Below are 14735 nucleotides of genomic sequence, written 5' to 3'. Positions count from 1 at the left end.
GCTTGGTTAACTTCGTTTTGCTTTAGTCGATGTCAACTAAGAAAGGTAAATGTCGATGTGGATGTCAAATTACACACAGACACATACGACCGTTGCATCTTCTGTCTAGGCTGGGAACATGATCATACGTCCTGCACCATCTGCCAGTCATTCATCCCTAAAACTCTTAGAAACCGCTGGGCTGCCCTTAACCTTTATTTAGAAAATCAGAGGCTTAAAAAACTGAAAGGATAAAGTAAATAAGCTCTAGCCAAGAGAGTAAGCCTTCACCATATGAAAATAAAAAGCTACAATAAGGCTACTCCCTCCACGTGGTAGCTAGCTCCAAGGTGATCCATTTAGCGGGTATTCTATATCCCCTTTCTTGTGGTTGCTGGTGTGCAAGCACTACATATGTATCCCAGGTCCTTCCTTAGATAAAAACAATTTTTTTAATTCTGTTAAGTTAAAAACGACAAACTGCCTACTTCAAAGTACTGGTTCAAACACTAATAACACTTTCCTCTGAGCAAATTTCTTGTTATGATAACTTGGCTCAATATAATTAGACAGGAAATTACTCGTTCATTAGAAGTTACTTCCAGCTACCTTTCTTCCTTGAGTGCAAAACCTCCATTCACTGTCAACTATATGCTCCGCTTCCTCAGTAGGTGCTTCCAAAGTTCCAAGTCAATAAATTGCCTGTGTGCAAAAGCACTAGAACAAGTTGCAAAAAGTTCCTTACTTGGAAGCCAACCTGTGACCAGCATACAGCCTGTGTGTAAAATGGGGGGGGGGGGGACAAGTCCCAAAGCTCTTCCTTCTACTAGAGCCAATTGATTCCAATGGGCATCCTGTGTTCAAGGACACCAGAATGAGTTTCCAAAGTCTAAGACCAATTTCAAATCAGCGTGCTGCCTGTGCACTAAAACGAATTCCAGGATAGATGATTCTTCCTTCCTCTGAAGCCAGCTGGAATCAGCAAACTGCCTGTTTACTAAGTCACTGGAGCAGGTTCCAAAATATTCCTAGTTCTGAAGCCAACTTCAAATAAGCATGCTGCTTGTGTTCAAAAACGGACTCAGGAACGGATAAGTGCTTTCGGTTGTAAACCTTCTTCAGATCCTGTGTTTATCTGCTTTGCTCTTCCTTTTATACTGTGTGCATTCTAGGTATTGGCCAATGAGGTATTATATTCAAATAAGACACTCTGCCTTCATTATTCATTGGATACACTTATTACTTGTATCCAGTCTGTCTTTTTATATACACTGCCAAATCAGTTTAACTTCCTGAGTTCCTGGTTATTCTGTCCTCTTGGGGAGGAGTCCATTCTCACATGTTCTTTAGTAGCTAGTTGTATAATTCTACTGTCATGTTATTCAGTCCTATTTCTTTTAGGAGTGGTTTAATAATAGAAGTGTATTATCGCCCCCCCTAAGCCTCCTTTCTTTTAGTACTGGTTTTAAGGGGACTACTGCATTAAGGCCAGGACTTTGACTGGCACGCAAGTTCATAATCCATTCCATTTCTATTTTTTCAGTTCTGTTGAACAAATCTCTACCTCGTGCTGTAACTGAAACATGAGTTAATGTCATAAATTTAAATCTATGCCCTGGATTGTGCTTTATATGCTGATGCAAAGCATTAACTTCTATCTTGTTATTGATGTCTCTTAGATGCCGTAAGATACGTTCTTTGAACTTTCTATTAGTTTTGCCCACATAGAACGACATACATACTTCACAGCTTGCTGTATGTATCACATTCTCTGTATTGCAATTTCCATTCCCTTTGTAGGAATATACTTTGTGTGATAGGATGTTGGAACACATTAGTCGTATTGATATATTTGCATGCCTTACACTTTCCACATTTAAAAGTTCCTTTTTTCTTTACTACACTTCTGTGTTTCTGTTCTGTTGTTACACAGTAGACTTTTCAAGTTCTTCTTGTTTTTATATGTGAATTTGGGTTTTTCTCCTACTATACTTTTAATTTTAGGATCCACTATTAAAACTGGTCAATATTTTTGAATAACTTTGTTTATTATCTGGTGCATAGGTTAATATACATCTTAGGGACTCTTGGGTTTCTCTGTCCTTTGACATGTTTATAATGATAATATGGTTTTCCTTTGCTTCTTCGTAATTCCATCACTTGTTCAAAGTCCATCTGATTCTTCCTATACCCTCTAGTTGCTAAGTTATCCACCAATTGATTAAACTCTTGTTGAAATGTATCTTCCTTGATATATAGTCTAGAAATGCGTATGACTTGATTTTCAAATATGTTGTTGAAAATGTCTGGTGCATGCTAGTTCTATGTAGCATGTGGTTCTTCCATGTAGCTTTCCTATGTAGGGCTATCTCCACTCTTCCCTTTTTAAAGATAATACTTGTATCCAGGAAGTCAATACTTTCCTGGGAGTACTTGGATTCAAACTTCAAAAAGTCCATTGTAGATGTTGGATATCTTAGAAACTGTTGATATTGATGGACTTCTCCTTTCCATAATAATAGTATGTCATCCACAAACCTACCATAGAACAGTACTTGCTCTTTCCATATGTTATCTTTACTGTTCATCCATTGTAACTCCCACTGTGCTACTACTATGTTCACATAGCTATTGGCACAGGGGGGTGCCCATGGCAACCCCCCATTTTTCCCAATAAATATTTGTCATAAATGAACACATTACTACTTAGTATAACATCAACTTTCATTGCCATGCTGTTGGTGCATGAGAACTGCCTTACAGCTTCTATCCCATATTCGTTGGGAATACATGTAAATAGACTATTAACATCTAGGGTTACCAATAATAAGTCAGTGATGTTATCCAAATCTTTCATAGTTTCTTGTAGTCTCTCCAAGAGGTGTGCCATGTCCTTCAGTACTGTTCTCGCTTTGTGCATAGGTTTTTTAAGTTCATCCTCCACATATATTGAAAGCGGTTCCGTGATCCATCCTCTGCCAGATACTGTGGGTCTGAGAGGTGGATCCAGTAGATTTTTATGCAGTTTCGGTATTTTTTTAATTTCTGGCACAGTAGGGTGGGATACTTCAAAGAACTCAAACAGTTCATCTAATTCTCTACACATCAACTTATCATATAAATCATCTTTCATTTTTTTTATTAGCTCTTGTAGCTGAGCCTTGCTAATTCTTTTGCAAGTTGAAGTATCACTTAACATTTCCAGCATTTTTCTGTTGTAATGTTCTTTATCCATAACCACTAGGGCTCCTCCTTTATCTGCGGGCTTAATTATTATTTCTTCATTTTGCTGTAATTCCTTCAGGGCTGTTTTTTCTTTCCTAGTCATATAAAACTGTTTACCTTTATTACTCTGCTTCAATTGTGCCATCTCCTCTTCACATAATTTTGTAAACATTTCCACTGCTGGTGGATTTATAGGTACAAATGTACTAGGTTTCTTGTACACAATGCCACTGTTACTTTCTTCTTTAATATTCATTCTACCATCAAAAATATATTTTAAAGTGATATTTCTTCCAAAACTTTTAAGGTCAGTGATCACCTCGCTCAATTCAGACTTCAATGAGGGTATAAAACTAAGTCCTTTCTGTAATAGGTCATTTTCTTCTTTAGTCAGCTTATATTTAGAGATGTTAATCACCGATGAATTAGCATCATTCTTTAAGTGATGTGGTTCTTCTAAGTCACTTTTCATTTCTTCCTTTCTCTGCTTAGGGATCTGGGTGCTCTGCTTTCTTCGTTCAGTAACAGAAAAGGAAACTGTTGAAAGATTGGTATATGGATCATGCCTTTTTTTAGCACCGTTCTTCTCTCTCCTTTAGGAGCATCTTTTCCTTTCTTCTCTCTTTGCGAGGTATCTTTTCCTTCTGTTGATGTAGATATAATTTCTAAGTCTCCCAATAATATGCTTCCGTTATTCATCCTATTCCTGGCTCCTTCGTATCCCTGATGATTGGTGTGTGTATATCTACTTGTACCTGCCGCGTTTTGACTGCATCAGTCTGTTGCACTCTTTTCCGAAGATCTTTAGGCTCTTCTATTTTCTGCTGATGTCTTTCTTTCCTGGGCCATTCAAAAAGGTGGCCTGCTGCAAAGTCATCAAAATCCCACTTAAGTTTACCTATTTTAAGTGGAGATAGCACAATGTAACATTCCTTGGATGTTCACAGTTTCATTTTTACGTACGCAGAACTGGACCTCATAGAAAATCTGAACAGTTGTTCATTGCTTTTTCCCCAAATAGGTTAGGTCAGGCTGTATCCAAGGTCACCTTAGCCAAATGGATTATGGATTGTATTTCTGCAGTTTATTCTGAGCAAGGCAAGCAACTTCCCTGTCCAGTTAGAGCCAACTCAGCCAGGTTGATGTCTACCTAATCAACCTTCTTCGCAAGATCCCCAGTTGATGAAATTTGTGCCACAGCTACGTGGTCCACAGCTCGTACATTTGTATCTCATTACAAGTTTGACATTTCCAGTAATAGAGCATCCTTTGGTTCCGCTGTGCTCCAGCATATCCTTTCTTGAGGTCCTCCCAGTGTTTGTGTAGTTGGGGACTCTGACACATACATGATGCATAATGAAATGGACAATAGATTAGAAGTTATGTACTTACCATAACTTGGTATCTGTGTTGTCCAGTTTCATTATGCATCACATCCCACCCTTCTCCCCCTTCCTTTTACAGCTGAGAGCAGTACAGAGGATAAGAGAACCCACTGGTTCCTAGTTTGGGCTCAGGTTGGTGTCTCTATTTGTATCTCTAGTACTATTGTTATGACCATCTTTAGGAGGGGGCAGCAAACTCGGTGGTGAGGGTTTGAAGATGAGTGAGGCATCATGGGAGAGGGAGAAGTTTAAGGCTCAGATCATATGCCTGGAAGAAATTGCCAAGTCGGATCCAAAGATCCATTTGTGATGCATAATGAAATATACCAAGTTATGGTAAGTACATAACTTCTGTTCTTCATTGTGAAACTGTGGGTACTATCTGTAGTTTCATAAGAATTGTAATGTGCAGATAAGCATCCTTAAGTCTAGGAAAGTCAGCAGGGCATCTTTGCAAAGCAGTGGAAGTGAGTACTGTGGGATTGCTGACCTTCCAGCAAATCTCTAGACTAAAGAATACTCCTACATTGGTGAGCTCCTACAGGAAGATCTATTGGTAAGGTAAATTACACGCACTGTACCTTTTATTGTAATGTTGGTTTTGCAGACCTTTAAGCTCATGGTTTATTTTTTGGATCTATTTTGTCAGTAGTAGCAAAGAAGTGTACATTTACTTGTAGATATTTACAGTTAAACAAGAATAGGCACAGTACTATTGTAAATAGGATAGCACTGATGGTTTTAATTTGCTTTTTAATTTGTAGTGAGTACTACTTCAGCATTGATAACCTGGAGAGGGATATTTTCTTGCGAAGGAAGATGGATGCTGATGGATTCCTTCCCATTTCTCTTATAGCTGGTTTCCACAGGGTCAAAGCACTGACTACAGACCTCAATCTTATTTTTCAAGTAAGTATTACTGCTTGTTTCTTGGTATGTTTTAGAAACAAGTCCCAGTTCTGTTTGTATTTCAAAAAAAAAAAAAAGCTGCCTAGTATACATCCGTGTACTGAAACCAGTAGAAAATAGGCATTCATTTTCCTTTTCATGGATTCACTGTTCACCTTGGTATCCTGCATACTGAACCTCATAACTTCACCGAAAAGGCCACAAAGGCTGTGGACAGTGCACAGTTTGTGCACTCTGCATATTTTGAACTGGCCAAGGATTTTGTATCATTTAAAAATTGTACAAGCTTAATGTAAACCCTTGCATTGTTCGGATTGCAAATTGGTTATCTTGCTGATGCCAGACTTTTACACTGAATATGTACCAGCAACTTTCAAATTGTAATGAGTGAGGCCTATCAGGGATCGATGCTAGGCCCTCTCCTACTTTTCACTTTTTTGCAGGTTTCATAGCCAGTATCACAGAGGTTTGTTTTATCAAGTTTGTAGATGATTACATGGTAGGTACTGTTTTCCAATCATCCACTAATAATAAACAGTTCCAGCAAGATCAGAAATCGCATATACCTAGTGGACTAAAAATGGGCTAAAGTTAAATGCAAAAAGTGCAGCATTTGGCAAAAAAGTTTCTCCCGGCTCTTAATGTTTTAAATGGTACTCATGGCAGATGTGTTTACTGATCTGGACAGCAAGCTGTCATTCAGTCATCAGGTTTTCACCATAGGCAAGAAATCCATCCTATCTGCTCCAGTTATTAGCAAGAGAATATGTTGAAGAGCCACCAAAGTCATTCTACCCCTGTAGACTTCCTTTATCAGACCTGTCATCAAATAATGTGCACCCTTTGTTGTACATCCATGCATATCCCTACACTGGAAGGGGCTTCTGATATTTCTAACCAAGAAAATGAAAAGTATTGAATCCTGTAAATATAAAAAGGTTTGTGGGATTCTTATGCTCAGTAGCCTACTGGCTACTCTGTGTCCTGTGTCTAGGTTTTTGAACCATGAAAGACTCGGTCCTGGTTGACCTGTTATGTCTTCACAAATCCATTGCCTTTGCAAGTACCTTCACTAGAGACCTAAATCTACACTAAAACAATGGCAAGACACTCTGGGGAGGTAGATTCCTAACACAGCATTTTCTCAGCCTGTGGAGTAAGTTGTCAGTACAGGTCAAACAACTACCTTTAAGGCTAATCTCAGTAGCTGGATAGGTGGACACACATTTACTCTGGGTTTGTTGTGCAAGGCCCTGCTCGATTTGGAAGATAAACTGTATTGAGTACCTGACAAGTTTACAAGAACTTTTACTTTTATCTAATTAAAGGTGAATATGACTAGGAACCTTATGGTCACCATGATTGCTTAACTAGTATTATTCCTATGTTCTAACTTCTGGCTACTGTAACTTAACCCTTGTTGGTGCCGTGCACTTCATATTCTGAAGTTGGCAGCAACTGATATGCTTGCAAGGAAGTGTGAGCAGCCATTACCCAAAGGAGAAGTACTTCCTTGCCCATGCCTATATTAAAAGGCTACTTCTGCCAGCTTTCTTGAGGCTTGTCAGTAGCTTAGTGGGAAGTTACTTTAATACAGTATTGCACCCAGGCCTTGCTTAGAATTTAGTAGTTTACCAGTCGTTATTTTTATGAATTCTGTTTTGGGTGAAGGCTGCTTTCTTTTTCTTATATGTATTTCTAATGCTGCCACTTGTAGGATACTGTGTGCTGTGCAGCAAACAGTCAGTGTTAGGACAGTAGCAGGACTTCCTTGGTCATTGTATTTCACCGTGAGCCAATAGAAGTTGGAAGGTTTAAACCCAAAGCTGAATAACTGAAGGGAGATGAATTTGATGATCTACAATAGTTATTTTTCCTCACAAATGCATTTTTGTGAGACAGGTTTCTTATATACCTGGTTAACAGCAGACCACATTTCAAATGTAAAAGTATTTGAATTCTACATTGTGAATTTTGTTGTAAGCAAAGCATTAGACTATGACAGTTGAACCAGCTGTTTGTCCGAAGAATTTGGGTGTTTTTTTTTTCTCTTCAGATTTTGTTTAATAGAACATTTTAATTAGGATTCTGAACATAAAATACATTCCTTGTGTTTAAAAAGGTTTGCATTATATTTAGCAACACTACAAGAGAAAAGAGCTCCATAAATTAGTGTGTTCTATTTTGGGATAAAACCTTTTTCCTTTTTATAGGCTTTACATACATGCACACTTTAATGATTTTTTATAGGTCTGTTTTGCAAGCTTCTCTCAAGATATGAAAACTCTGCAAAGAAATTATTTTTGGTGCCATTGTTCATCAAGTAACCACTTAAAGTTCTTAAGAGTTTTGCCTTCGAACTTCACTGCTGTCAGTGTACTAAGTATTTTTTTTTTTTGTCTCATAAAATGGTAGCATGAAGTGTTTTGGTAGTCTTGACTTGTGTTTGAGAGGAAGATGTCAAATTAAAGTCAATATTTTATGAACTGTAGTATACTTGTACAATTTTATTCACTAAAATGTGCCAGTAACCATGTTTATTCTTCACATTTCTTTGATGGTAGGCGATAGTCCCTCTAGTGTTGTGCTGTTTGAGTGCCCATAACATCCCGTCTTCCCTCTGGCCTACCCTTTCTTCTACCTCTCTTTTTACCACTTCTTCCATTATTTCTTGGATGAATCTATATTTTTCTCTACTGCCTCTTTGCTCATTTTTAGGATCCAACAGGTAGGTTCCTACAGTCTGCCTGTGCCCTCTCCACTCCATTTTATATCCGAGATGATCTGTGCACTCATATCACACTACTTTGTTTCTCATGGTTGCTGGTGAACTAAGACAATGAGTGAAAAGGTCACACAGAAAAAGTAATCCGTAAAAACTAAATGAAAACTCTAGCCAAGCTAGAGTTTCCACTGAGTGACCTCTCAAACCTCCTGTATTAGAGGCACATGGGATATATGCTCATGACCCTTATGAACATCAGATGTTTCAGCTGTACGGCGATTCTGAATGCCCATGGCTTGCCGTTTTAATGGACAAATTCAGGTGAGGAAATTCCCTGCTCTTCTAATCTGTAGTTGTGGATTTTTCCCCTTTGTAATGGATAAGTAAGTCTACTGTAGCAATAATTTTACTCTTCAGATATGTACTGCACTTCAGCCTAAGGATCACCTTTGCAGGTTGCTTTCCTTACTTTTAGGCATTTGTCACAGGCGGAATAGCTGTCTTTTAGACCAGTCCTCAAGTTCTTTCTTGCATTGTTTTCATGAGTAGCCCCACTCCCAGCCATTGGCTAAGGTTTGTTATAAAGGAGATGTCTGTGCCATAACTTCAGATGTCTTTCCTTAATAACTGTTGCAGTATTCTTATGATAGGGTTATCCTGTCTGTTATGTCCAACCAGTGTACCAAAGCCTGGCCTCTTCCATGTGTCATATGTCAGAAGGGTATCCTGCATCTGAACCTTAAGGTTCATAAGTAGCACACAAGCGCAGAACCCTCACCTTCTTTACCATCAGTCTAAATGCAACTTTTCGAATTTGGTCTGAAGGTCATACATCTAGTACAGATGTCCTTCAGTGTCACTGTTGCAGTATACTAAAGGGATCTCCTGCCAAGGGTAGCCCAACAGCCAGCCAGCATACCAAAACCTTAGGTTTAAGGATGTCGTACGTCACACGTACACTGCCTGCATAAAGGGGACACATGGTCGTACATACCTCAGAATTTGCCGCCAGTCCAAATGCCATCTTAGATCATCTGTCTTGAATGCTCCTTTTGTGCTGCTTACCAAGCAGTTTGCAGATAAGTGTCTCATTGAGGTTTTCTTACCTTGTTTGTTCTTTTGGTTGTGAGTTTACATGTTATCCAGAAAGGAAAATGTCAGAGTGGGCGACAGTTTCCACATAAAGACCATTACAAGTGGTGGTTGTTTTGCTTGGGTGCTTCTCGCAACCATACTTTGTGCTTGATTTGTCAAGAGTTTGCCCCTAAAACTTTTCATAGTCGTCTGTCCTCCTTGTCTTTCTACCTGGAGAACTGATGCCTTACATTGTTGGTACGTGGTACAATGGTGGATTCGTCCTGTCCCGAGGGTCAGCAAACTGCTAAGACGACAACCAAAAAAAGTCAGGTCAGAATCGTCAGCTGTACTGCCTCCTCTGAGTGCCATTCTCCAGGCTGGTGAAAGCCTAGTGGATCATCTGGTTCCATTGGATTCCTCTGCTGTGACCATTATGAAGGCTGGCATGGATCTGCCTTCTCGCACGTCTTCGGAGGCTCTGGAGACATCCTTTGCAGATGTTAAGGGGGAGTGTAGGCTGATCATATCTGAGGGACTAAGGGGTGTTCCACAGATTCATGTTCAGGAGGAGATTCCCGCTACATTGATTGTTGGCAAGGGTCCGAACCTCCTAAGGTCTTTAGGGCTGATGTCCCTTTGAGAAAGAAGCAGAAAGCAAAACACATTTCCCCTGCTCCTAAGGATCCAAAGTGGGAGTGGCAGGAGTTTACACAGGGGTTATTCAATGCACCCATGGCCTTGAAACCTCCCTGGGAGTTTGTTTTCCTGTCCCCTATTGGCCCTCAACTCTAAAGAGACCTAGGGAGCAGGACTCTTCTGATGAGCAGTTGAACTCTGGGGAAGAATTTTTGGCTTACTCCTCTGATTCCTTCTCCATTGGACTATGGCTGTGAGGAGGAGGACTCCATTAGTCCAGATTCTCCCTCTGAGGAACTTTCTTTTGGGGATACATTTTCGTGTATGATGGAATTTTTTTAAGTAGGACTGTGCTCAAGCTTCTGACCCCCAGAAGTGGTATTATAAGCTCCTCCAGGTGGAGTCTACTAAGCCCTTTGCTGTCCCTCCGGTCCTAGCTACCCTGTTACACTTTTTCAGCAGCTTCTCGAGCTCCTAATTCCCAGCCCCTAAAAAAACTGATAGGTTTTATAAGGTAAAAAACAAAAATACACTGTTCAACACAGCCAGGGAATAAAATCACTGAACATTTTTTAGATGGATCACTACCTTGCAAGCACATAGGAGCCCTGGTTTGAATGGGACTGTACTTTTAAGACCTATATTGAAGGCTGGGGGATTGTTTCATTGATTCTCTTATGTGATTTAATTGTCTGATTTTTTGACTAGTAAAGGCTGTGCTGCTTTTGTTGTATTATGGTCTGATGAAGTGCATGATGTATGCACGAAAGCGCTTGCCTATTTTATTATTTTTAATAAATGTTCAGGGATTTTATTCCCTGGCTGTGTTGAACAGTATATTTGTGTTTTTTTTTTTTTTTTACATTTGCTATTTTGATTCACTGCTTTTTGTCCACTGGGTCCGTTTTATTATTTAGGTTTTATAAGGTGCCTGATTGTAAGTTGTTTTACAAATGTTCTTCTGCTGATCCCTTTGAGTCTGTCTCTTCGGACAAAGCTTCCAAACTGTTGCCTTCTACTAAATTGCTTCCTACTGACAAATGCAGTAGGGCCATGGAATAGTTGGGCAAAAAGGTATATAATGCTGCTACCCTGGCCTTTTGGGCTGTTAATTGTGAGACTCCTATGGCCAGGTATGTCTTGGCTCTTCTTTTTCAGCCCTATCAGGTTCTTTCTCACCTTTCTGATTCGGAGGAGAAGGTTTCGGCCCCATCTTTGGCTCCTCTTCTCAAGTGGCTTGCCATTCTATTAAATGTAGATCTGATGTCAAGTTTCATTCATTCCTCATCAGTTGGGTTCAGATTCGAACCTCTGATCCAACTCTGCTGTTATTTTATCTCAGGGCCACTAGAAAACTCACAAGCTCCTCCCTTACCCATATTGCACTATCCCCTAACATACCTCAGATCTCGTTTACTGCTTTTAGGTTTGGAAGTGGTCACTGTGAGCTCTTGAGCTTGTTAGATGTTTTCTGGGAGATAAGTAAAACTTTTCCCTGTTACTTGTATTAATAACTTGTTGTTTCTTGTGTATACCTCTGTTTCCTGCACTGTTGAGTATTTCTACTTAGTTGGTAAGTTTCTGCATATATAGATGTGTGTGTTTATATATATATATATATATATATATATATATATATATATATATATATGTGTGTGTGTATATATATATATATATATATAGATATATATATATATATATATATATATATATATATATATATATATATATATATATAGATATAGATATATTTATATATATATATATATATATATATATATATATATATATAGAGAGAGAGAGAGAGTTATAGATGTATAGAGAGAGATAGATATAGATAGAGTGATGGATAAATAGAGTGATGGATAAATAGATATATATATATGTATGAGAGAGAGAGATATGTAAAATAAAATATAAAAAAAATGTTTGCTCCCCCCCCCTTTTTTTTCTTTTTAGGATATGTCTGAAAGGGGTCCCTCTGGATAACTAAAAATCAGGAATGTGAACATAAATTGCCCCTGTCTGATGCTCAAGCCTTATGCGTGTTCTTGTGTAGGCCCACAACCACCTACAAATCGACTGTAAAATTTGTAAAGCTTTCAATCCACATGCTACAGTGGATGGAAAGAACAAACTTATTTTAAAAGGGCTACTACCCTCTTCTAGTTTGGAAGCTCTATCTGGGTTTCAACCTCCCCCAAACTAAACTCAAGGAGACATCTACTAAACCTTCTGGTCCTTCCGGATCCTCTACCTCATCGGATCTGACCATGGAACCGCCATAGAAGAAACACAAGAAGACAGATCTGAAGACTGCTCCTTACCCAGCTGACATCTGCATAAAACTGCTTCCTTGGATCCCAGTCTTTCGGATCGGAAGCTATTACCCAGAACATGCTGTTCTCCCTCTGTAGACCTGGTACCATGTTGAGTACCTTCCCTTTTCTTGGAATCCTGCCGGCACTGAAGGTCACCATCAGTGACATCTCATTCTTCCAGACGTTTGACCAAGGGTGATGTGGAAAGAATGATGAGGTTTGTCTTGGCGCAGGTGGGATTTCTTCCGGCTCCTACCTCTTCAGACTAGGAAGCCATTGTTGGTGCTACACCACAGATCTCTGCCCCTTTTCTGGTCTGACCTATCTTTTCGGACCCTTTGGATATAAATCTCCTGGATCCATCTGGTTTAGATCTGAAGATCATAGAATCTTCAGCTCCGAGGACTTCTGTTCCAAGTGGTTCTGAGCTGGACGATTCTTGGAGCCAAAGCGTCCCTGTCTGATCTGAGGTGTTAGTTGACTCTGAAGCTATCAGAGCCATTTCTGCTCCTTGAAGCTTCAGCATTGGATAGCTCGGCTCCAGCCTTTCCCTCTGCTGGATTCCCTTTGGAGCAGGGGGGAACTGATGGGTCAGAAACTTGGCTTCTTGGCTCCGTCGACTTCCTTGTCCCTGGAGCGTTCTGTGTTTTATATAGTGGAGTGTGTTCTCTGCTTCTGCAGAACAAACGGTTCCTCCCCCCCTCGGATCTACTGTCTGGATCCTGTATGTCTGTGTGCATTGAACCCCATTATTCCACTCCACAGGGACAGCTAGCCCAAAGTCTGCAGGCTACCCAGCAGGGTATTACTATTTCTTTCAATACTTCTCCGGACCACCATACTGAAGAAATTCTTAGGAAGAGGAAGTGTAAGAAGAGGCACTTGGACTCTCCTCAGGAGTCTGTCACTGAAGGTACAGATTTCGATGACTGGGATGGTTCCCCACATGGTGGGTGACCACCAAGAACAAACTTGCAGAGCAGAGTTCTTCTGTCCATCCCCCTAATAGTGTCTAGGGCATTGGACAGATTTGAGAAGCATGTGTATGCGTTAGTAGTCTTTGCACTCAGCTCCCTGAATTATTTGGCATACTTCACAAGATTACAGTGGGATCTGATTAAGTAACTTTTAAATTCCCTCTCTGTGATCAGTATTCCTGAGGCTCAGTTTTCTGTGGATGGTGGATTCAGGCAGTTCTATTAGGTGGCATGTCTGGATGTGCTTGTGTGATTTTGTGTAGCACTTAAAGTCCTTTTTCATAAATGCTCCTTTTGACGGAAGCTTGTTGTTTGGCCCTAAAGTTAAGGACAACACACTCCAGGTGCTAGCAAGATGGAAAGACCTTCTCAGCAGTTTGAGGAGTCGAAAAACGTACTCCAAGGACCGTTTCCACAAATCAATGAGAAGATCGGAAAATGTGGTTCAGGAAGTCCCAGGGTCCTTTCCAAGATTCCTGTGGATTTAGTTCCCCCCCCCCCCAGGGGCAGAGGGGAACTGAAATGGAAGATGCCGCACACATGGCAGAAGAGGCCAGCAGAATCAAGGGGCCAGAGATTTTTTCTCTGCTAGACTCTACCAGTGTTTGTGAAAGGCACAATTGTCCACCTCTGGAGGCAATCTGGGGTAGTTTATCCCTGCATCAGAGAGCCTGGCTAGACATTACAAAAGATACATGGTTGCAGAGGATTATTTCCAGAGACTGTATAATTCCATTTTCCCTACCACCTCCACCAGTTTATGAAATTCCTGATGATCCACCCAGTCAGAGGAAAGCAGCACCTCTAGAAATACAAAAGCTGCTAGAAAAGTAATCTAAGAGGTCCCACCAGACCAGATAGGATTCGGAACTTGTTCAAGATTCTTTTGGTACCAAAGAAAAAGGGGACTGGAAACTAATTTTGGATCTGAGCAGTCAACATAGTTCAGCACACCAAGATCTGAATGGTCACTGTTCAGTCCATTCTGCATTTTTTGTCCGAGGACAACTGGTTGTACTCGATAGACCTTCAGGATGCGTACTATCACATAAGAATGAGCAGACAATCCAGAAGGTATTTATGGTTCTGGCAGTGAAACTGTCATTACCAGTTAAGAACATCGCCCTTTGGCTTCACCACAGCCCCCAGGGTGTTCATCAAATGCACAGTAATAGTAGCGGCTCACTTGAGACTGCAGGGATTCTGAGTGTTTCCGTACTTGGATGACTGGCTCATTACTGCCTCGACCAGGCATCTACTAATAAGAGCTCAAGACTAGGTACTCCAGGACTAGCGATCACCATAAATTAGAACAAATCTCAGTTAGAGCATTCTCTGATATTGGAGTTAATAGGAGCACTTTTCAAAACAGTGTCAGAGACAGCTTCAATTCCTTTCTCAAAAGTACAGACTGTTCAATTCCAGGTCAGAAAGGTAATTCGCAATTTCACAATCTCAGCCCAATTGATCCTGCAAGCCTTGAACATCTGCAGCTGTAGTT

The 14735-nt window shown here is 40.2% G+C and overlaps 1 protein-coding gene across 1 annotated transcript in view; it reads left to right on the top strand.

The window, feature by feature from the left end:
• The window catches only part of LARP1 (La ribonucleoprotein 1, translational regulator), a 3464554-nt gene that overhangs the window by 1010288 nt on the left and 2439531 nt on the right, over positions 1 to 14735 (top strand). Inside the window, exon 8 of the mRNA XM_044069481.1 lies at positions 5354 to 5498. Coding sequence (XP_043925416.1) covers positions 5354 to 5498 — 145 coding nt within the window. The remainder of the gene's footprint in view (positions 1 to 5353; positions 5499 to 14735) is intronic.

This window comes from Protopterus annectens, chromosome 4.part0 (genome assembly GCF_019279795.1).
Source record: "Protopterus annectens isolate FY-2018-M chromosome 4.part0, PAN1.0, whole genome shotgun sequence".
In the NCBI taxonomy this organism is placed as follows: domain Eukaryota; kingdom Metazoa; phylum Chordata; order Ceratodontiformes; family Protopteridae; genus Protopterus; species Protopterus annectens.
This window is presented reverse-complemented; position numbering and strand designations above follow the sequence as displayed.